Source organism: Perca fluviatilis, chromosome 1, assembly GCF_010015445.1.
Source record: "Perca fluviatilis chromosome 1, GENO_Pfluv_1.0, whole genome shotgun sequence".
NCBI lineage: Eukaryota > Metazoa > Chordata > Actinopteri > Perciformes > Percidae > Perca > Perca fluviatilis.
The window spans coordinates 2,592,612-2,615,268 of record NC_053112.1 but is presented as its reverse complement, the minus strand read 5'-3'; the positions used below and the strand labels follow the sequence as shown (position 1 = coordinate 2,615,268).

General features: G+C 41.9%; 1 protein-coding gene across 1 annotated transcript in view; it reads left to right on the top strand.

Moving 5' to 3' along the window:
• Positions 1-21,734, top strand: part of aars2 (alanyl-tRNA synthetase 2, mitochondrial (putative)) — a 32,420-nt gene extending 10,686 nt beyond the window's left edge. Inside the window, exons 9-22 of the mRNA XM_039804731.1 lie at positions 390-504; positions 2,658-2,785; positions 4,563-4,701; positions 4,819-4,988; positions 5,403-5,516; positions 7,686-7,826; positions 8,299-8,394; positions 8,635-8,690; positions 8,878-8,986; positions 11,912-12,037; positions 13,291-13,401; positions 13,557-13,640; positions 14,181-14,294; positions 21,270-21,734. Of these exons, the coding sequence (XP_039660665.1) occupies positions 390-504; positions 2,658-2,785; positions 4,563-4,701; positions 4,819-4,988; positions 5,403-5,516; positions 7,686-7,826; positions 8,299-8,394; positions 8,635-8,690; positions 8,878-8,986; positions 11,912-12,037; positions 13,291-13,401; positions 13,557-13,640; positions 14,181-14,294; positions 21,270-21,437 (1,671 nt within the window). The 3' untranslated portion in view covers positions 21,438-21,734. The remainder of the gene's footprint in view (positions 1-389; positions 505-2,657; positions 2,786-4,562; positions 4,702-4,818; positions 4,989-5,402; positions 5,517-7,685; positions 7,827-8,298; positions 8,395-8,634; positions 8,691-8,877; positions 8,987-11,911; positions 12,038-13,290; positions 13,402-13,556; positions 13,641-14,180; positions 14,295-21,269) is intronic.
• The last annotated feature ends 923 nt before the right edge of the window (positions 21,735-22,657 follow it).

Below are 22,657 nucleotides of genomic sequence, written 5' to 3'. Positions count from 1 at the left end.
AATAGGATAGCTCTCCAACCAATCAGAGCAACGCTAGCTGATAGATTAAACTTTAAACTCCGAACACACTTTTTTAAGAATGACTTCAGAGCCGTTCTTTGTTCTTTTCTCAAAGAAAAGATGAACTCCAAGTCTTCAGAAGACCGCTGTTCACCAGCAGCAGCAGCCATCTTCTTTGTTTTCAAGTAGCAGCGTTATTATGTTAAGCCCCGCCCACCAACTCTATACACGATACGATTGGCCCGGCTAGAGTTTGGTTTTTCCAGCTCGCAAGCCACCGGAGAGTTGCTAGACGACCCTGGCTGCTATTACATTTGCTGCCTCTAGGGTGGTCTAGATTTCTAGGCTACTTCTGGTTCTGACTTTCTGTTCTTTAAAACCTCTTTCAGATCATGGACGTCATCAACGAGAACGAGGCTCACTTCCTGTCTTCTCTGCAGCAGGGTAGCCGGCTGATCCTCCGCACTCTCAACAGAAAGGACTACAAACATGGAGACTTCCCTGGTCAGTGCCTCCCCGAGCTACTACAACTCCCATCAGCCACCTGTGCAGGCTGCAGCCACCGGGAGTTATTCAGTTAACCCTTTGGTCAAGTCCGACCTGTATTTAAAGTTCTAATATCACAAATGTAGGTTTCTTCCAACCAAAGAGCCCAAAAATAACCCAGATGGATCCATGCAACGCTCTTCACAAGAACTATTCAAATGTTTAAATAGCGCCAAAAACATTAAAGACAAAAGCCTCAAAAAACTTCAAGCAAGGCAATAAATGTGTTTAAAAAAAGCGACAAAAACATTAAAACTTGTCAAAAATGTTTTTAAAAAAGCTTTGAAATATGTGTCGAAAAAGTGTTAATTTTGAGTTTTGATGTTGGAGGAAAACCCGAGGGTTAAAGGAGACGCACCCAACAATAATGGGTATTTAAAAACAATGAAATGGTTTCAACAGAGAATCCTGAGTGAACTGTGACTCATCAACAGCCTCTGATCCTAACTTTTAGTCAAAGTCTTAATAACTTCTGCTCAAACTCAAAAAATAGATTTTATAAAAATGTTGTTGATTATGAAATCTAATATAGGTAATAGAACTCAACAGTGAGCTCTGGTTCAGGAAGTGTTTTCCCTGGTTCAGTTGTTTCATTGACGTTTCAGAAACTGCTGATATAAAGAGTTTTAAGTCTGGAACCATGACAACCAGCTACCAGATGAAGTGAGCATAAAAACATTGGATTCTTCACGAAAAAACATTCTGAAAACGGCAAAAAAGTCAAAGATACAAGACCGTGTAGAGAAACTATCAGAGACTTCAATGGTAGAAGCTCACTGTAGCCCTGCAGGATTAATCGAGAAGACTGCACTAAACCACAGGTGGGACCTGTTCTAAGGGTGGTCATCCCTCCCAGTTTTTTATCAAAATAACTCCGTAAAGGTCACAGAACCAGGTCCCCATAACTCCTACTCAACGCCGACCAATCACAGCAGTCTGAGCTTTTTCAGGAGGAGGTCTTAGAGAGACGGGGCTTGAACAGCGTACTTCAGATGGAGGGTGAATACAGGTATATTCTGACCGACACTATGAGAAAAATAAAGTAGTAAACACTAAAGCATGTACACATATTTTAGTAGAAACCCAAATACAATTATGAACCTGAAAATTTGTATAATACAGAAACTTTAAAGTGATGGCTGAGTATCATTCTAGTCCTTTGAAGGGCCAGTTCCACACTTCAGAAGCTTTTTCACCTGGGTCTATCAGTGAGTTAGCGTGAGTAGCGTGCTAGTCAATAGCTTAGTGGGCGCTAATGGACTACGTTTGTATCTCTTAAATGACCCCACTAATAATGCCCGAAATGATACCAAAGGTCTACACTAGTATATATAGGTTATGCTCTCATAAAACAATGGATTGTAAAGTTTGTAAGTACACCAGAAGTTTATGTAAATAACACTGGTCTGCTGTCTTCTGCTCTCTGCTGTTGTTGTTGCTGCTGTGAGACGAGTGCTTAGGGCCGTCTACAAATTACAACACCGAAAAGAGATGCAACAAAAATATTTAAAGTAAGTGCTGTAATATAACTAGCAGGAGACAAGTAATAATTGAGGTAAGTTTGGAGACATTACCTTATTTAATCATTAAATTAATACATATTTTTGTTGTATCTCTTTTCGGTGTAGTAATTTATAGACGGCCCTAAGCACTCTTCTAACTGCAGGTAGCAGCAGCAGCAACAGAGAGCAGGCAAGTGTTCATAAACTTCTGGTGTACTTACAAACTTTCCAAACTTGTCAAACTTTCCAATCCATTGTTTTATGAGAGCATAACCTATATATACTAGTGTAGACGTTTGGTATCATTTCGGGCATTATTAGTGGGGTCATTTAAGAGATACAAACGTGGGTCCATTAGCCCCGCGCTAAGCTACTCAGCAGCTAACGCTACTCTACGCTAACTCGCCCAGTGTTAGACCCAGGTGAAAAAAGCTTCTGGGGGGGTGTTTGGCTCGAGGTCATGGTGCAAAGGACCCTAGGGTGAATTACTCCGAACCATCACTTTAAATAAAACTATTTTATCGTTTCACCTGGACCTGTTGATTTCCTTCGTTTGGTTAAATATATACGTTTGTGTGTTTTAATAATATCGGTGTGTGTGTGTTCCAGCCGCGGTGGCCTGGTCTCTGCACAGGGACCTGGGGTTCCCTCTGGACCTGGTGGACCTGATGTTGGAGGAGCGAGGAGTCCAGGTGGACCGCCGGGCGCTGGACCGCCTCATCGCCCAGAACCAGAAGGTAAAGACTCTGTCTGACAGGTTTTAGTCTTATAGAACCAGAAGGTAAAGACTCTGTCTGACAGGTTTTAGTCTTGTAGAACCAGAAAGTAAAGACTCTGTCTGACAGGTTTTAGTCTCTATAGAACCAGAAGGTAAAGACTCTCTCTGACAGGTTTTAGTCTTATAGAACCAGAAGGTAAAGACTCTCTCTGACAGGTTTTAGTCTTGTAGAACCAGAAAGTAAAGACTCTGTCTGACAGGTTTTAGTCTCAGAGAACCAGAAGGTAAATACTCTCTCTGACAGGTTTTAGTCTCCGAGAACCAGAAGGTAAAGACTCTCTCTGACAGGTTTTAGTCTTGTAGAACCAGAAGGTAAAGACTCTCTCTGACAGGTTTTAGTCTCTATAGAACCAGAAGGTAAAGACTCTCTCTGACAGGTTTTAGTCTCTATAGAACCAGAAGGTAAAGACTCTCTCTGACAGGTTTTAGTCTCTATAGAACCAGAAGGTAAAGACTCTGTCTGACAGGTTTTAGTCTTATAGAACCAGAAGGTAAAGACTCTGTCTGACAGGTTTTAGTCTCAGAGAACCAGAAGGTAAAGACTCTGTCTGACAGGTTTTAGTCTTATAGAACCAGAAGGTAAAGACTCTCTCTGACAGGTTTTAGTCTCTATAGAACCAGAAGGTAAAGACTCTGTCTGACAGGTTTTAGTCTTATAGAACCAGAAGGTAAAGACTCTCTCTGACAGGTTTTAGTCTTATAGAAACAGAAGGTAAAGACTCTCTCTGACAGGTTTTAGTCTCTATAGAACCAGAAGGTAAAGACTCTCTCTGACAGGTTTTAGTCTTGTAGAACCAGAAGGTAAAGACTCTCTCTGACGGGTTTTAGTCTTGTAGAACCAGAAAGTAAAGACTCTGTCTGACAGGTTTTAGTCTCCGAGAACCAGAAGGTAAAGACTCTCTCTGACAGGTTTTAGTCTTATAGAACCAGAAGGTAAAGACTCTGTCTGACAGGTTTTAGTCTTATAGAACCAGAAGGTAAAGACTCTCTGACAGGTTTTAGTCTCCGAGAACCAGAAGGTAAAGACTCTCTGACAGGTTTTAGTCTTATAGAACCAGAAGGTAAAGACTCTGTCTGACAGGTTTTAGTCTCTATAGAACCAGAAGGTAAAGACTCTCTCTGACAGGTTTTAGTCTCTATATAACCAGAAGGTAAAGACTGTCTCTGACAGGTTTTAGTCTTGTAGAACCAGAAGGTAAAGACTCTCTCTGACAGGTTTTAGTCTTGTAGAACCAGAAGGTAAAGACTCTCTCTGACAGGTTTTAGTCTCCGAGAACCAGAAGGTAAAGACTCTCTCTGACAGGTTTTAGTCTTATAGAACCAGAAGGTAAAGACTCTCTCTGACAGGTTTTAGTCTTATAGAACCAGAAGGTAAAGACTCTCTCTGACAGGTTTTAGTCTCCGAGAACCAGAAGGTAAAGACTCTCTCTGACAGGTTTTAGTCTCCGAGAACCAGAAGGTAAAGACTCTCTCTGACAGGTTTTAGTCTCTATAGAACCAGAAGGTAAAGACTCTCTCTGACAGGTTTTAGTCTCCGAGAACCAGAAGGTAAAGACTCTCTCTGACAGGTTTTAGTCTCTATAGAACCAGAAGGTAAAGACTCTCTCTGACAGGATATTGTTAGATGCTTTATTTCTTTTTCTTTATTTTTCCCCCCGTGAAACGGACAGCTGGAGGGCTTTTACTGTTTGATTATTTGATGATGTAATGAATCATTTGTCTCTCTGTCCCCTCAGGTGAAGTCGGACCCTCAGCCAGGTGTTCAGTCGGCGCTGACGTTGGACGTCCTCAGCCTGGCCGAGCTGCAGCGTCTCGGAGTTCCTTACACCGACGACAGCCTCAAATACCAGTACAGACTGGAGCAGGGCCGGTACGGTAAGTTGTGAGAGTTTTCCCAGCATGCCGTGCGACAGTAGTGGGGCTCTCCGACGGCCAGGCATTGACTGATTAACCCCATGGTTCTGACAGTGATCCTGGTTGTTTTTGTGGCAGTTTTCCCAGCATGCAGTGCGACAGTAGTGGCGCTGTACGACGGCCAGGCGCTGGTGTCGGAGATCTCGGAGGGTCAGCGCTGTGATGTCATCCTGGATCAGACCTGCTTCTACTCGGAGCAGGGGGGGCAGTCACATGACCTGGGCTACTTCACCCGGGACACACTGCAGGTCAGCTGACACTCAGAGGGGGACAGGTGCATCATGGGAAGACTAGCTGCTCAGAGGGGGACAGGTGCATCATGGGAAGACTAGCTGCTCAGAGGGGGACAGGTGCATCATGGGAAGACTAGCTGCCGGGGCCTTTTTTATTCATTCAAAAAGCAAAAGTTTGAAAACAGTAAAAGCCAAACCAGCCTTAAATGTCGACATTATTTTTAAACTTTCTTATGGTTTTGAAGGTATTTCATTTAGATATTTGAAGTTTGTTTTGTTTAGTTTTTTCTATCAATGTTTACTTTCTATATTTGTCTTTTTGTTCTACATGTTAGGGCTGTGCATTAAATCAAATCTTAGATTTTGTCTTTTAACAATCACATAAACAATGTAAAAACAGAAACATGATTTCTACATTGCCTGTCTCAGGACGTCCTGTTCCCTGTGGAGGCCGTGGTCCTGGCGGGGGGGTACGTGCTCCATCAGGTGACCGCCACCGACAGCCTGAAGACCGGAGACCGGGTCCAGCTGCACCTGGACCAGGTAGAGCCTCTGTCTTTGTCCTCTCGGGGGGGGGCACATGGGGAGTCTCTGCTTTGTTTAGGTGTTGAGGGATTTATGTGGTTCTGACTGAGCTTTATGTCTCTATTCTTCTCTAAGAAACCAACACTGACATATAGCTCTGGTATATGCTTTGTTGTTTTGTGTGAATGTTACCTGGCCATGTACCTACCCTCTACCTGAAGCTGCCTGTGATCCATTTCTACAATAAATCCCTGGAATCAGCCAGCAGCTGCCCATGTTTTTGCATCTGGGTGCTGCCTGTGTTGCCTCTCCCTCACCGGTGTGATGTATTGTATCTCAAGTCTGTCCTAAATGTACAGCATTTACATTTGTAAGGTAATGATTGTTCTGCTTTGCTTAAGAAAGGTATCTTTGGAACAGAGGGGACCTGTCCGTGGTGCTGATACAGAGCCTTGTTACTAAACCAGAGGGGACCTGTCCGTGGTGCTGAAACAAAGCATTGTTACTAAAACGCAGGGGAACTGGCCATGGTGCTGATACAGAGCATGTTACTAAAACAGAAGGGGACCTGTCCGTGGTGCTGAAACAAAGCGTGGTTACTGAAACAGAGGGGAACTGTCTGTGGTGCTGAAACAAAGCATTGTTCCTAAAACAGAGGGGACCTGTCACAGGTCTCCTGAGGTTCCGGGGGCTGTTAGGGAGCTGGGGGGAAGGGGTGTCCTGAGGTTCTGGGAGCTGAGGGACAGGGCTAGCTGACTGTGTTTCTCTTGGTATTGTAGTGCTTTGTAGTGGAAACTATGGGGGTCGCTTGTTTTCATGTGGTTGCAGAATTTGATGGATATTTTTTCTATGGTAATTTGGGGGTGATATTGGCCTAGTTCTGCTCAGCAGGCATTATTTGGGATGTGTTTTGGTAGCTGTAAAAGGTTTCTACAAAATTCTAGATGGAATTTCTCAATTGGGTGATTGTCCCAGTCAGTAAATTTGAAATGTCTACTGAGCGGGCCCCATATTTCGCTGCAATATAGAGCGATGGGTTCTATTACTGATTTAAAGGTTTCTAACCAAGTTTTAATTGGAATGTCTGTTTTGATTTTTCCTTTAATTGCATAAAATGCTCTTCTTGATTTGTCTCTCAGCTCATTCACACCCATTTGAAAACTACCAGATGAACTAATATTGAGACCTAAATATGTGTAGTTTTTCACATGTTCTAATTGAACTGTGTTTAAGTAGAATTGATGTTTACTGTAATTCCCAGATCTTTTCTGGAAAATCTGTATTTTGGTTTTGTTTAGGTTGACAGTCAGAGCCCAGGTCTGACAGAACCTGTGCAGAAGGTCCAGGTGTTGTTGTAGGCCTTCTTTTGTAGGGGACAGCAGGACTAGATCATCAGCATATAACAAATATTTGATGTCTGTATCTCCCAGAGTGATACCAGGGGATTTGCCAATTCATTTATATAAATGTTGAACAGAGTCGGGGACAGGCAGCGTCCCTGTTCCACTCCACGTTCTCGAGGAAAGAAATGTGTTTGTTGGTGGCCAATTTTAACTGAACATTTGGTGTTTGTATACAGAGATGTTATGATATCATATGTTTTTCCTCCAATACCCATCAAGACCATCAAATTGAATTGAATGCTTTTTTAAAGTCTACAAAACATGAATTTTTTTTTCCTTTGTTCTGGTTTAATTGTTTGTCAATGAGGGTGTGGAGAGTAAAGATGGGGTCTGAAGTTTCATATTTTGTGAGAAATCCAATTTGACTTTTGCTCAGGATATTGCGTTCACTAATGAATTGTAAGATTCTGTTATTAATAATACTGCAGAATAGTTTTGCCAGGTTACTGGTCACACAGATTCCTCTGTAGTTATTTGGGTCAAATTTGGTTCCAAATAGCTGGAAAATACCTGAATTTAGCATGATGTTGAAAGCTTTTAGGATGACCAATTTGAATTTATTATCTGTGTATTTGAACATTTTTCTCTCTGTCCTGTATCTGTCACTCTCTGTCTCTCTCTCTCTCTCTCTCCTGTCTCTCTCTCTCTCCTGTCTCTCTGTCTCTGTCCTGTCTCTGTCTGTCTCTCTGTATCTCTCTCTCTCTGTCCTGTCTCTCTCTCTCACTCTCTCTCTCTTTCTCTCTCCTGTCCTTTCCTGTCCTGTATCTGTCTCGGTGTGTCTCAGGTCCACCGTTTGTCCTGCATGGTGAACCACACAGCGACTCACCTTTTGAACTTTGCTCTGAGGAAAGTTTTGGGTCCTTCAGTTCAGCAGAGAGGATCTCATGTGTCAGCTGATCGCCTCCGCTTCGACTTCAGTGTCAAGGTACAACAACAGACTCCCTCAGTAGTCACTTTAAACTACTTTACATACACAGTCTCAAGTTCTCTATACAACAATATGGCCTTTCTCTGACAGGGACAAAAACCATAAGAGTCTCCCAAATTGATAAAGCAATTTGAGTCCAAAAGTTACCTGAATGAGTACAGACTGTGTGTGATTGGCTCAGAGTTCTCTGTGTGTGATTGGTTCAGAGTTCTGTGTGTGTGACTGGTTCTCAGAGTTCTCTGTGTGATTGGTTCTCAGAGTTCTCTGTGTGTGATTGGTTCAGAGTTCTGTGTGTGTGACTGGTTCTCAGAGTTCTCTGTGTGATTGGTTCTCAGAGTTCTCTGTGTGTGATTGGTTCAGAGTTCTGTGTGTGTGACTGGTTCTCAGAGTTCTCTGTGTGATTGGTTCTCAGAGTTCTCTGTGTGTGATTGGTTCTCAGAGTTCTCTGTGTGTGATTGGTTCTCCTCAGAGTTCTCTGAGCGTGTCACAGCTGCAGCAGGTCGACAGCTGTGTGAGTGATATCATCTCGGCCAATCAGATCATCCACAGTGAGGAAATTCCTTGTGCAGACAGAAAAAGGGGGGGGGGGGGGGAAGGGGGAGGGAGGGGGGGCTTTTTTTTTTTTGTTTGTTTTTTTTGTAAAAAAAAAAAAAAAAAAAATTTTTTTTCTCTTTGTAAGGAAAAGGGCCTGAGAAAATCAAATTAAAATCCTGTCTGTCTGTCTGTGTCTCTCTCTTTTTTTTTTTTTTTTTTCTGTCTGTCTGTCTTTAGGTGTATCCTGGGGGGGGTACGGTTCTGACCTTGTTTTGTTGATGATGATCAGACCAACAGACAGACGTCTGTGGAGCTCTGCTGTGGAACGTGAGACTGAAACAAACACACACACACACACAGATACACACACACCGACACACACACAGACACACACACCATGAGATTTACAGTAAGACAACTGTCAGCGATGTCACTGAGACTGTTTATAAAATTGGAACTGTAACTTTAATTAAAGGACTTGTTGTTGTTGTTGTTGTTGTTGTGGTGTGCCCAGCCATGTGCTGCAGACCGGAGACATCGAGGACCTGCTGATAGTCTCCGAGAGACAGATGGTGAAAGGAATCAGCCGCATCCTCGCCGTGACGGGACGGGACGCCACACGGGTCAGACTTCTTCTTCATGTGTTTCACGTGTCCACAACAGCAACAGGTCACAACTAATAACCAGAACTACCGGGAACCGAGCAATCAGCACCTTGTTGGCAGCTGTCTGACTACCATATATTTTCATCTCTGACATTGTGTGTGTGTCTCTGTGTGTTGTTGGCAGCTGTCTGACTTTAAGAAAATACATAAAAACATAACCGGTCACTTTGAGTTTCTATCTATGAGAGTTAATCTTCACAACTGTTGATTATGACCGTGGTGTACCACAGGGATCTATTTAAGGGACATTTGTCTGTCTGTCTTTCTGCCTGTCTTTCTGTCTGTCTGTCTCTCTTTCTGTCTGTCTGTCTGTACCACTGGGATCTATTTTAGGGACTTTTCTTTTCTCTATGTGTTGTAATTGTCTGGTTCAGTGTTTCATACATTGTATTACATATTAATTTAAACATTATATTCATGACATAGTAACATTCAAAGCTGTCTGAGATTATTATGTGAACTCATATCTATAGTTTTCCATCCATCCATCTTCGTGCGCTTAAGGCAAAAATTAAAATCTGTTAAAGGGGTGATAGAATGCAAAACTGATTTTACCTTGTCATAGTGTAATAATGACAGTTTAGTGGGTAACTAGGACATACATAGAACCTCTAAATCCCATTGACATCTCTTTTCTCTGCAAATCTCACTATTTGAAACTGCCTCTGAAAACGGGCAAATCTCAATGAGCCCCATAGTTGACGTCAACTATTGCGGCTCCTCCTCATTTGGCTCTAGTCTCTCTCTTTGTCACGCCCCAACATTTGCATAGGCTACACAACTGACCTGAGATCAGTTAGTCTTCTGAATCTAGGTCGGGCAGATCTCAGAAATTGTATACATTGTTCATCTGCTATTTTACCATTAAATTCACTTCTGAGACTTTTTTATGTGAGAAATCAACTATGTAGAGGTCAAATATGGGCCGTTTTACGAAAATTGATGTCTAATTGCAAATTTTGTCCGCCTGTGTGTCGGAGTTCAGAGGCTGGTGCTGCCTGTGTAGCTGCCTCGCCGCCTGGCCTGCCTTCCTTCACAGACCCCGGCCTGCTGTGAGGTAGATGGAGCTCAGTCACGGCTGGCAACCCACAGCACTCCATACTCGCGCAAAGTCACCGTTTTGGGCTAATGGACTACGAGACACCGCTGCTCTGACAGAGCTCCAGGGCCTCCAACTCCCCTCTTCCTGCTAGCTAAATGCCCGGTGTATGTGAGTGAAAGCGCGGTCAGCGAGCTTGTTACGCCAGCATTCTCTTACCACAGGTTCCAGTTACTCTTTTAATGTGTGTAAATATAATGTGTTGAGTTATTTAAACAAACGATTGGGGAAATAAACGCTGCTTGTCCGTGAGTCTCATTGATAGAGCCTGCAGCTGGATGGAGCTCTATCAATGAGAGCTAGCTAGCCTCCTCTTAGAATTCCTCTGAAATTCACAAATATTCATTAACTTGAAATTGGACACCGTTGTTAGGTTTATAAGACCTTTAGGTAGATGTTGTATACGTGGCGTGACGAAATTCAAACTGTAAATATACTCAAATTAAGGCGAAAAGGAAGCTAACTATCTGTGATTTGTAGCTAGGATTGAACGGACAGTCACAGCTAACGAAACACCTAGCTAGTCTTCACAAATATTAATTTGAAATCGGACACCGTTGTTAGCTTTATAAGACATATAGTTAGATTTTGTATAAGTGGCGTGACATGTGTGTAACCTGTGGTAAGAGATTGCTGGTGTAACAAGCAGACCGACAACGGGCCATTTAGCTAGCAGGAAGAGGGGAGCTGCAGGCCCTGGAGCTCTGTCAGGGCAGCGGTGTTTGGTAGTCCATTAGCCCAAGAGACGGTGACTTTGCGCGGGTATGGAGTGCTGTGGGCTGCCAGTCGTGACGGAGCTCCATCTACCTCACAGCAGGCCGGGGTCTGTGGAGGAAGGCAGGCCGGGCGGCAAGGCAGCTACACAGGCAGCACCGGCAGCTGAACTCTGACACACAGTCTTACCAAATTTGCAATTAGCCATCAATTTTCGTAAAACGGCCCATATTTGAGTTTTATATAGTTGATTTCTCGCTTAAAAAAGAAGTGAATTTAATAACGAAATAGCCCGACAAACAATGTATAACTTTGCAGTGTCTGAAATATGAGGCCTGCTGCCGAGTCTCCCATGTGTTTCTATGTAGTTTGCTCAAACCAATCAGCACGCAGCTCATTCTGAATATTCATGGGCATACCATATTTGGAAGAAAAGCTCTTGTTCCAAATAGAGCCATATTCACAGGGTAGTTAAGGTCCTAATAAAATAGCATTCGGGCAATTTTCAGCCCAACCAATGTTACATACCCCATTAGAGACCTTAAGGAACAGTGTGAAATACCCTATATAATCATTCTATCACCCCTCTAAACTGACCTTTGTTGAGCTGAAATGAAGACAGATTCAGCAACTGCACGGCCTATTTCTCGCTTAAAATGTTTTCAGAAACACGTTTCAGTGAACTATTTTAGTCCAATATGAGATCGTATTCTCAACGAGCCACCATGATGGTCAGGGAGCAGCCAGAACCCACGTGACTCGTTCGTCCAATCAGCTGCCTGGTTTTCATTTTTGGGCGCCGCCTGCTGCTATGGAGACGTATTAGGTCTCGTCTCTTCGGTGTGTTCTGAGGAACTTTCTGGACCAACTCGGGGAGACTGATCAGTCCCACTGGCTCTACTGCTGACGGTCGGCCGTCTGGTCGGTGTGTAACCTCCTTTATCCGATGTCGGGTCGCGGGGGGAGCAGCTCCAGCATCTATAGTTTTGTGTATTGTTTAATTTATAGTTTCTTTGTGTGTCGGAGTTTAAGGTGAACTTGTATTTAGAGTTGTGTGTCTGTGTCTCCAGGCTCGTGAGCAGGGTCAGGTCTTGGCTCAGGACGTGGACTCTCTGACAGCCAGAATCTCAGGCTCCGCCCCCTCCAGCCTGGACTCCGCCCAGCGCCTCGCCAAAGAGGTGGGCGTCCTCTCTGATGTAGGTACACTACCCATGATGCACTGCAGCCACTGGGATGTTATGCTTTTTTTCTTTTTTTACTTTCAGTGAAAATGTAAGAAACAGATACACAAACATTTACAGTCGATAAGGAGGAGAAAAGAGACAGAAATGTTTAAAGTGCCCATATTATGAAAAAATCACTTTTTCTGGGATTTGGGGTGTTATTTTGTGTCTCTGGTGCTTCCACACACATACAAACTTTGAAAAAAATCCATCCATGCTGTTTTGAGTGAGATACGGTTTCTGAATGTGTCTTGCCTTCAGTTTCCTAGTGAGCTGTTCAAAATCGGCCTCGGACTGTGAAGTCACAGTCCGAGGCCGATTTTGAACTGGAAATGAGCTGGCTAACCACAACCGTTAGCTCGTAGCGTGCTAACGCTAGCATGCTACGTCTTTCTCAATAGCAAAGCACTGCTACAACACACACAAGTTCACCATAATCTACAAAAGAACTACTTCCATGTGTGCCCTCATTTAGAAGTCTCCCAGCTAATCCTGCCTTGTAACTGACCAAAGTTGGAGAAACAGCCTTTCTTTTACTGTCTCTAGAGTTAGCTAGCTGACATGCTCTACATCTGAGCTACTGAGCATGTGCGAGTGCCATCAAAGATAGTACAGAAGAAGAAGAAAAGAGGTCTCACTCTGTAGCTAAAACAGAGACCAGGTGAAAAGAGGATCTGCAGCAGTGAGAGAGAGCTGTGCAGTACAACAACAATATGGTGTTATTTGAAAATTAAACCATGTAAACCTATTCTGGTACAACCTTAAAATACAATTATGAACCTGAAAATGAGCAGAATATGGGCTTTAAATATATATATATATATATATATATATATAAATAATAAAGGTGTGTGTTTGTGTCTGTGTGTGTGTGTGTGTGTGTGTGTTGTATATATGTGTGTGTGTGTTTATGTATGTATGTATATGTGTGTGTCTGTGTGTGTGTGTGTGTGTGTATACGTGTGTGTGTGTGTGTGTGTGTGTGTGTATGTGTGTGTGTGTGTGTGTGTTGTATATATGTGTGTGTGTGTTTATGTATGTATATGTGTGTGTGTGTGTGTGTGTGTGTGTGTGTGTGTGTGTGTGTGTGTGTGTGTGTGTGTGTGTGTGTGTGTGTGTGTGTGTGTGTGTTTATGTATGTATGTATATATGTGTGTGTGTGTGTGTGTGTGTGTGTGTGTGTGTGTGTGTGTGTGTGTGTGTGTGTGTGTGTGTGTGTGTGTTAGGCTGTAGATAACACAGCCATCCCCCAGTGGCAGCGCAGAGAGCTGCAGAGTCGACTCCGATCTCTGCAGAGGACGAGCAACACGGCCGTCAGGAAGCTGGAGACCAGAGAGGTAAATCACCACACACGGATACAAACCATTTGGATTCAGAGACCTCAACTGGTGTGTGGGCCGATACCGGTGCATTAAAAATAAATAGTTTTCAGTATGTGGTCAGTATCCTAAACTACCCTCAACTGTGTGTTTTCCCATCATGCATTGCACAGGCTGCGGTGAGAGCTCAGACTCTGCTGGAGAAGAACGGCAGGAAGGATGTGCATGTGGACACCGTGGAGACGGACTCTCTGTCGGTAAGACCGTTTCCCATCATGCATCTGTCTCTGGAGGTTTCTAGAGTTAGTTTCCTACATTAAGAGAAGAGCAGAGACTGATCCAGGAGATGTGTTAACATTTTGTGCATTCTGCTCAGGTTGTCTTTCTTTCTCTTTCTTTGTATTTAACCCCCGTCGGCCTGTTTGTTTTGTTTTGGTCGTCTTGTTCAACACTTTTGTCGCTTTAACCCCGATGTTTTTGTCACTTTTCCTGATGTCTTTGTTGATTTTATTGCTGCACCCTTTTTTTTTTTTTAATGCTATAAAATTGAATAAAACATCAAAATGTAAAGAAAGTTGTGGGCTGATCATTCATTTAACTTGTGAAGAGCGTTGTGTGGAACTTTTCTTATAAAGATTTTTTTTTAATGGGTCAAATTAGACCCGAGGACAACAGAGGGTAAAGAAACCATTTGACCATCCCGGCCGGGGGGGGCAGGTGTAACAGCAGCCGTTTGGAGAACTTTGTTTATCCAGTAAAGGAAGTGAACTGAAGTCGCTCTGTGTGTTTCCTGTCAGGTGGTGATGAAGACGGTGAACCAGCTGAGCGCCGCCGCTCCTCACAGTCTCGTCATGCTGCTCGCTCACCAGAGGCATTCTGGGAAGGTTCTGTGTGCCTGTCAGGTTCCCAAGGTAACGCTGACATCATAAGCCAACCCCACTGCTTTCTTTTCTTCAGGGTCACATGACTGCAGGGAGACCTGAAGGAACACTGTCCGTTCTGTTGGAGGAAACTCTCGCAGATTCAGATTGAAAATCACGCTCACAGTTACAAACTGAATAAAAAGCAGAATTTACATCAGTTTAACTCATATATATATATATATATATATATATATATATATATATATATATATAAATTAATCGCATACACAATTAACGGTGCCTGAACCGATACTTTTAAAGAAAGTAAGAAAAGAAAAAAGAAGGGTACTAAACAACAGTCGGTGACATTAAAGAAGGGCTTGTTTATTGCTAAGGCCATATGGTCAAAATTAAATGATTTTATAATAATATATAACAATAACAATAACTTATTTCACTAGTAAATTGCTGTTGAATGACAAAAACAACCACCAGATGGGAAAAGGACATTTACAATAACTTCAAATGCACCACGAAGCTGTAGTTTACCAGTTTCATTGAACGCACCGTCTGTGTTGTTTTTCCGACAGCAGCTGCAGATTGTTAGCCTAGAAATCTAGACGCACCCTAGTGGCAGCTGGCTGGTCAGGCTAGCAGACTGTTACATACCGCTGTTGAATCCTCTACAGTAAAACACAGTCAAACTTTACACCGTTTAGCGTTAGCTGTCAGCATTTTAACAGTGTTTAATCCAGCTACTAGCTAGCGGTAGGCTAACGTTAGCTGCTGTCGAGCATAGTGTTAACTAGCGTCACGTGCAGCGGTGTTTGTGTTGCCTGTATCGTCCGTTTCAGAGCATCAGAGAGAAGAGCAGACATATCAGTGGCACCAGATTTCGGTAGCCAGGGTTGGCAGGAAGAAGTAACAAGTAGCTAAATGTTCCAATCAGTGATCCAGGCAGCACATTCTCATCTCCCTCCTTCATTTTACAGTCGAATAGTGGCTAGAACGGCTCCGGGTCAAACGGCAATATGGAATGGATTAATCTGCGTTATTTTTTTTAACGCGTTATTTTTTGTCAGATTAATTAATCGAAAGTAACGCGTTATTTTCACAGCCCTAGTAAATATATATATATATTTATATATATTTATATATATATATATATATATATAATTACACATACGCTCTCACTAGCTAACACTTCCATTCAGTGCTATGTTGTACAATCTATCTATCTATCTATCTAAATATATATATATATTAGGGCTGTCAATCGATTAAAAAAAATTAACTAATTAATCGCACAATTTGCTGTAATTAATCGCGATTAATCGCTTTTTTTTAAATGAGACTGAAGCTTGTAGTAATGGATATTTAAATGTTAAATCACTTAACTTTGCAAATATGAAGAAAAAACAAACAAGGAAAGGTTCTGCTAAGTTCAGAATGTTTAATATCTTTCAGAACAACAGCAGCAACAATTTGGCTTATTTAGTCCTGCTGAAGGCTGCTGAAACGGCTACAAACTGTCTGACTTGAGAGCAGATTGTTGTCACCACCCCCAATATTAGCCACATACCTAATATACCATATTCTGAATAATATACAAATATATATATATATATAGAATATAAATTACAATCTAGGCAGTACTTAATATCATACATATTATAATATACATAGTGTTTAATCTGAATGACTAAGCAAAGCACATATATCTAAACACAGAAATGCACATCAATATCAATATCAATGTTACACATTAAACCAGTAACCCAAAACCACAAAGGTGTATGTTGGCCTAAAGGGAAAACATTGAGTGTAGTTTTAGATAGCGACGCTGTGCACAGCAATCCATTACCAATGTAAAGCGATTGACTACATTTCCCTTCCAGCACTGCAACCAGGAAGTAGCTTGTGTGACAGTGAGACGCACCAATTTCAAACATTTACTGGAATATAGTCACGGATACTATTGAGTCGACAGCGTTAAACATCAGACTGCAAATAAGGTTTTATCAGCGTGACCAACGTAACAGTCGCACGTACACATCGGCAGCACAGCAGTAGAGCAACAGACAAATCAAACTTAAACCGCAGCTCTATGTAGCGAAACAGCAGCTTACCGGTGGCGCCTCTCTCCTGACGAGACAACATGTCGGAACTAGTACTCGGTCCCGTTTATAGCCCGTGCTCATTCATTTCTGGATTCTAACACATCGTCTTTTTTCTCTTTTGGGATCTTACTGGTCCATGTTTTAACTTTTGACTGGACGGTACTTTAATCAGGTAAGTCCCTCCCACCTATTAACCTGCGGTACATTGCTGTTGAACACCCGTGACGTAGTGAATGCTACAAATACAGAGTAGCGCCGCCTGCTCTTATGGAGACGTATTACGTTTCTCAGCCGCCACATGAAGTAAACAAACACAGCTGCGTTAATTTCGTTAATTTTTTTTAACGAGTTAAATATTAAAAAATTAACGCAAAAATTAACGCGTTAATTTTGACAGCCCTAATATATATATAGATATATATATCTATCTATATATATATATCTAGATAGATAGATAGATAGATAGATAGATAGATAGATAGATATCAGAGATGGGAGTAAGTCACACATGGGCAAGTCTCAAGTCTTAACCTTCAAGTCTCAAGCAAGTCCAAGTCATTTTTTGTGACAATCAAGCAAGTCAAGTCAAGTCATAGCAAAGTTTCCATTTTTAAACAAGCTAAATACAGTGGTTATGAACTGCTGGAGTTTTATTTGCATTTTTTACTCAATATTCAAAAGACATTGCGTCCACATACATCTGAAGAGTTTAAATTAACACAGATAAAAAAGCACAGCCTAAAACTGATATTAGGCCAACAATAAATCAACATTGTTCAATATGCCTCAAACATGACATCAAATCATGAAATTCCTTCAAACAATTAAAGTATAATGGTTCCTAAGTCAAATAATATTCTTCAAACATGCCTCACTTTTATGAGACAGAAACACATCCTTTAACCTTTCCTTCTCTTAAAGAACAAAACATATTCTTTAGGAGGAGCTGAATCCCACCACCTTTGCTTATCACATGGAATGGAAAGTATATGGTGATATTTGTCAGTGTATTTGTGAGTGAATGTGTGCGTGTTTGAGAAAGAGTGAGTGAAAAGTTATTAATATTGGTGAGTGAATGTGCATGTACGTGTGAGAGTGCAGAGTGTGTTGTATGTGTGCCTAGCTTTATTCACATACTTAGGTCTGCATGTGTGTGTGTTTATGAGAGAGAGAGAGAGGAGAGAGAGAGAGAGAGAGAGAGAGAGCAGTTTGTGTTGTGTGTGTGTGTATGTGTGCCTAGTTTTATTCGCTCTTACCGCCACCTTGAACAAAGAGGGGAGGGTGTGCTTATTCATGGCCCAAAACTGAAGGGAGTTCTGTCCATTACAAACGTCCAAATAGTGGTTCAGCTGAATACGGGGACTGGAACCCGAATCTCTCCCGATTTGAAGTGTCTGATGAAATTCAACGTCGGACATTTTTGTACTTCAGACCTTGCAAACTGCCGTTCCTTTTTTTTCGCCTGGTCAGACGTGTAATCCTTATAGCCAAACTTTATTATTTTCTGTGCAGAGGGACATAGGCGCCGATTTATGTTTTTCTCCGTGGGTGCTCACACGCGCACACCCTTTAAAAACAAGTGTTTGCATTTCAGAACCTTAGAGGGGTGATAGATTATATAGGGTATTTATCATGTTAAAGGGGTGATAGAATGATTATATAGGGTATTTATCATGTTAAAGGGGTGATAGAATGATTATATAGGGTATTTATCATGTTAAAGGGGTGATAGAATGATTATATAGGGTATTTATCATGTTAAAGGGGTGATAGAATGATTATATAGGGTATTTATCATGTTAAAGGGGTGATAGAATGATTATATAGGGTATTTCACACTGTTCCTTATGGTCTCCTAATGGGGTATGTAACATTGGTTGGGCTGAAAATTGCCCAGGTGCTATTTTCTTTTTGGCCCTTATGCATCCCTGTGTTTTGGCTCTATTTGGAACGACAGCTTTTCTTCCAAATATGATATGCTCGTGAATATTCAGATGAGCTGCCCGCTGATTGGTTGAGGAGAATCGCAATACACACACATTAGAGACATGTGCTGATTGGTTGAGCGAATCCAATACAAACACATTAGAGACACACACACACACACACTGCTGCACAGCGCACACACACAAACACGGACACACACACACACACACCGCTGCATACCGCACACACACAAACACGGACACACACACACTCACACACCGCTGCACAACGCACACACACAAACACAGACACACACACACACACTGCTGCACAACGCACACACACAAACACAGACACTTTTTTTTTCATTTATTTATTTATTTAAACAGGGACAACGTACAATATACATTAACCTTAGACAGGAGAAATGCATTATACCAGGTTGTAGCACATGTGCTAGTTTCCACCTGTAGTCCCTGGGCAGGCTGATGTCAACAAATTTAATTGAATAAAAACATTTATCCTATAACCAACATTCAAATGAGCATTACACACACACACACTCACACACCGCTGCATACCGCACACACACAAACACAGACACACTCCGCTGCACAGCGCACACACACAGGCACACTGTCTGTTACATGCCCAGGCGAGAGCCGCAGGGCTAAAACAGCCGAGACAAAATAAAAACGTTTCGACACTTTCATTATAACTAGTGTTGTTCTAATGTTACTCTTGCGACATAAAAAAAACTCCACCAAAGAATTAACTCACCTTGTAGCTAGTAAGCGTGGGGAGAGGAGAGTGAACCCCTGCAAGCCTGTCCTCTGCCAGAGCCTCTGCAGCGCTGCGTTAGATCCACAACTCCCTCTCGTCCAATATACTCGTTCTAAACCCTTTTCTCTGGGCCAGTAGGCTGATATACTCGTTCTAAACCCTTTTCTCTGGGCCAGTAGGCTGATATACTCGTTCTAAACCCTTTTCTCTGGGCCAGTAGGCTGATATACTCGTTCTAAACCCTTTTCTCTGGGCCAGTAGGCTATTCCTGGAACACTGCATTTACGACCGTGGTTCATTTTCAATATCCTTGCAAAACCTCCAAACTTTCTTCTTTTCTTAAGTACACAGCGCAGCTCGTGTGGGAGATCCTGACACAGCTCCAGCAACTGCTTTTCCAGCGCCAACATGTATGTAAAATAAACATAACAACATGGAATAAAATAAGTAGTGCAAAAACAAAGGGGTAAGGTGCACAGTTCTGAGACACTATATACAGTACAGGCCAAAGGTTTGGACACACCTTCTCATTCAATGCGTTTATTTTTATTTTCATGACTATTTACATTGTAGATTCTCACTGAAGGCATCAAAACTATGAATTAACACATATGGAATTATGTACTTAACAAAAAAGTGTGAAATAACTGAAAACATGTCTTATATTTTAGATTCCTCAAAGTAGCCACCCTTTGCTTTTTTATTAATAAGGGAAACAATTCCACTAATGAACCCTGACAAAGCACACCTGTGAAGGTAAAACCATTTCAGGTGACTACCTCATGAAGCTCATTGAGAGAACACCAAGGGTTTGCAGAGTTATCAAAAAAAGCTAACTTTTGGCCTGTACTGTATGTCCTATTTACCCTCCAAACTGTCGTTATTCAACTATGACAGGGTAAAATCGGTTTTGCATTCTATCACCCCTTTAGGAAATGGATAGCGGCCGACACGAACACACACGCCATAATAAAGCCGTAAAGTAGGCCTAGCCTATAGGCTGTCTTTCAACTCAGGACAGCGCCACTTCTCACAAATACAGATAGGATCGGAGATGAGAAGTTTAACTGACACGTAACCGCGATCATCTTCGTGGGAAATTAAGAATCAATGCCACCGACATACCCAATCACACTATGACAGACGCTCCACAACTGCAGTGTTTAATTTTAGATTAATGTAAAAATGAACTGGCAGTCTGACACCATCGGGCGGTCATATTTTTTCGTGGGTGCTCGAGCTCCGGAGCACCCACGGTATTGCGCGCTCGAGAGAGGAGGGATCCATGACGTTAAGTTACTCGCCATAGCCAGTGTTGTTTACTGACGGTCTGCCGCCGCGCGCCGCGTCATCATATCAACGGTTCCTGCGCATGCAACAGCACTAAAACCGTAAAGTTAACTCCTCCTCAATATCAGAGGGGGAAAATATATATTTATTAAACAGAAAATCAAGTCATTTCAAGTCTCAAGTCATGAATATCAAGTCTAAGTCAAGTCGAGTCTTTTATGAATGTTAATCAAGCAAGTCTCAAGTCCTAAATTTTGCGACTCGAGTCAAGTCATGTGACTCGAGTCCCCCATGTCTGATATATATATATGAATAACTCTGTAACTTTTTATATATATATATACACACATATATACACACATATATACACACATATATACACACATATATATACATATATATACATAGGGGTGGCACGGTTCCCAACACCCACGGTTCAGTTCGTATCATGGGTTTTAAGTTCTGTACGGTTCTTGTTATTTTTCTTTTAATATTTAACACTCCAGAAATATACTTATATGATATATAGCTAAAATTAGCATATTGAATGCATGTTACACAATGCTTGCACACAGTTCTATCTGAAATGAACCCTAAATGTGAGATCCTCCGGTAGGTCACTAAAGGTGATCGGCTCTTTCTCTCCGTCTTCTTCTTTATTGATTTTATTGATTGTTTATTTATTATATCTCATGTTGGTTTGGCTTTTTCTCATATGAACTCTTCGCTCGTTGTCTTTTTAAATGAATGTGAAGCACTTTGTTACTTTATATTATAAATAAAAGTGTTCTTCTCACAGAGGGGCGGGGCCACGTGTGGAGCGTCTGATTGGCTGTCCTCTCTCTCTCCTCAGGACTCTCTGTCCCTCCTGGCATCTGATTGGCTGTCTTCTCTCTCTCCTCAGGACTCTCCGTCCCTCTCCGCGTCTGATTGGGCCGTGGCCGTGTGTCGTCACCTCGGCGGCAGCGCCGGCGGCTCAGCGCTGGTTGCCAAGGGAACAGGAAGCAGCGGTGACATCAGCGAGGTTCTGCGGTGGGCCGAGGAGTTTGCTCACCAGAAAACACGGCGGTGACGTTGAGAGTTGAACTGTTTCCTGTTCCTGTTTGGACAGGAAGTACGGTACATTTAAAGAGTGAACCAAAGAGACAGCTGTCTGTTAGCATGCTAATGGTTAGCTGCTGCTGAACTGACAGGTGAGGGGTGGACAAAATATCAGAAAAACTTGAAACTGGAACATTATGACATCATGAAGGGATTTCTTCTTCTGATGATCATCGATTGACACGACAGGCTGTTCAAACTTTATTATTTATAATTGTTTTATTGTTTGTTGAACTTTTCTGTTTTACAATAAATCTCTGAAGACAGATTCACTGCTTTATCAATATATAGTAACATAAATCAAAGAGTCAGAACTAAATAAAGTTAGAACTTGTTTTGAACAATGTCTTCAAATCTGCAGATTGATTTCGGGGGGGGGCATATCGCCGTAGTAACATAAAACAAAACTAAACCAAACTAGAGTAAAGACCAAAGTGAACTGTCCCTGTAACAGAGAGAGCAACAGCGACACAAAGTTAGAATAACTCCACAAGACAAACTATAATCTAACAGTGGAAATAATACAAAATGTAAAAAATATATTAAATACAGCAATATGAAAAGAATAGATTAGGAATATAGAAATTAATAAATAAATAAAATGCTGATTCATCACTTAGCTAACGTCATCCGCTAGATTATTTGACATGACAGTCAATAAAAACATTAATTTGCATCACTTGACCCCACAAACTGAGTTTATTTAAGTATTGAGTTGCAATGATTATAAATGGCTATGTTTTAATAATATAGGCCGCTGATTAAACTGTTTATTTTCAACAGAGTAATGCAAAAACCAGTTTAAACAACCATGGCGACCTCCACAGCTGCCCAGAGTGGTAGATATACCAGGGTGGCCACGGGTCCTTAAAAAGCCTTAAATCACTTTTCCTAAAAATAAGGCCTTAAAAAGTATTAAATTGTCTTAAATTCAGATTGGATAGGTTTTAAATATGTTTGTGTCATGTCACCGCGAAAATAGAAAAGGTAATCTGTTCTGCCAGCCAGGTCGAATATTTTTTAAGCAAGGTAACGTAACCCCATTTGTACATGACCAATCGGCTATCCTAACCTTAACCTTAACCGAGGTCAAATGCCTAACCCCTACCAATCGAGCTGCTTCGTGGGCGGGTCTTGGCGTGGCCATAGTCAGTGGGATTTGCAATTTCGCCGCATACAGGTAACACAGCA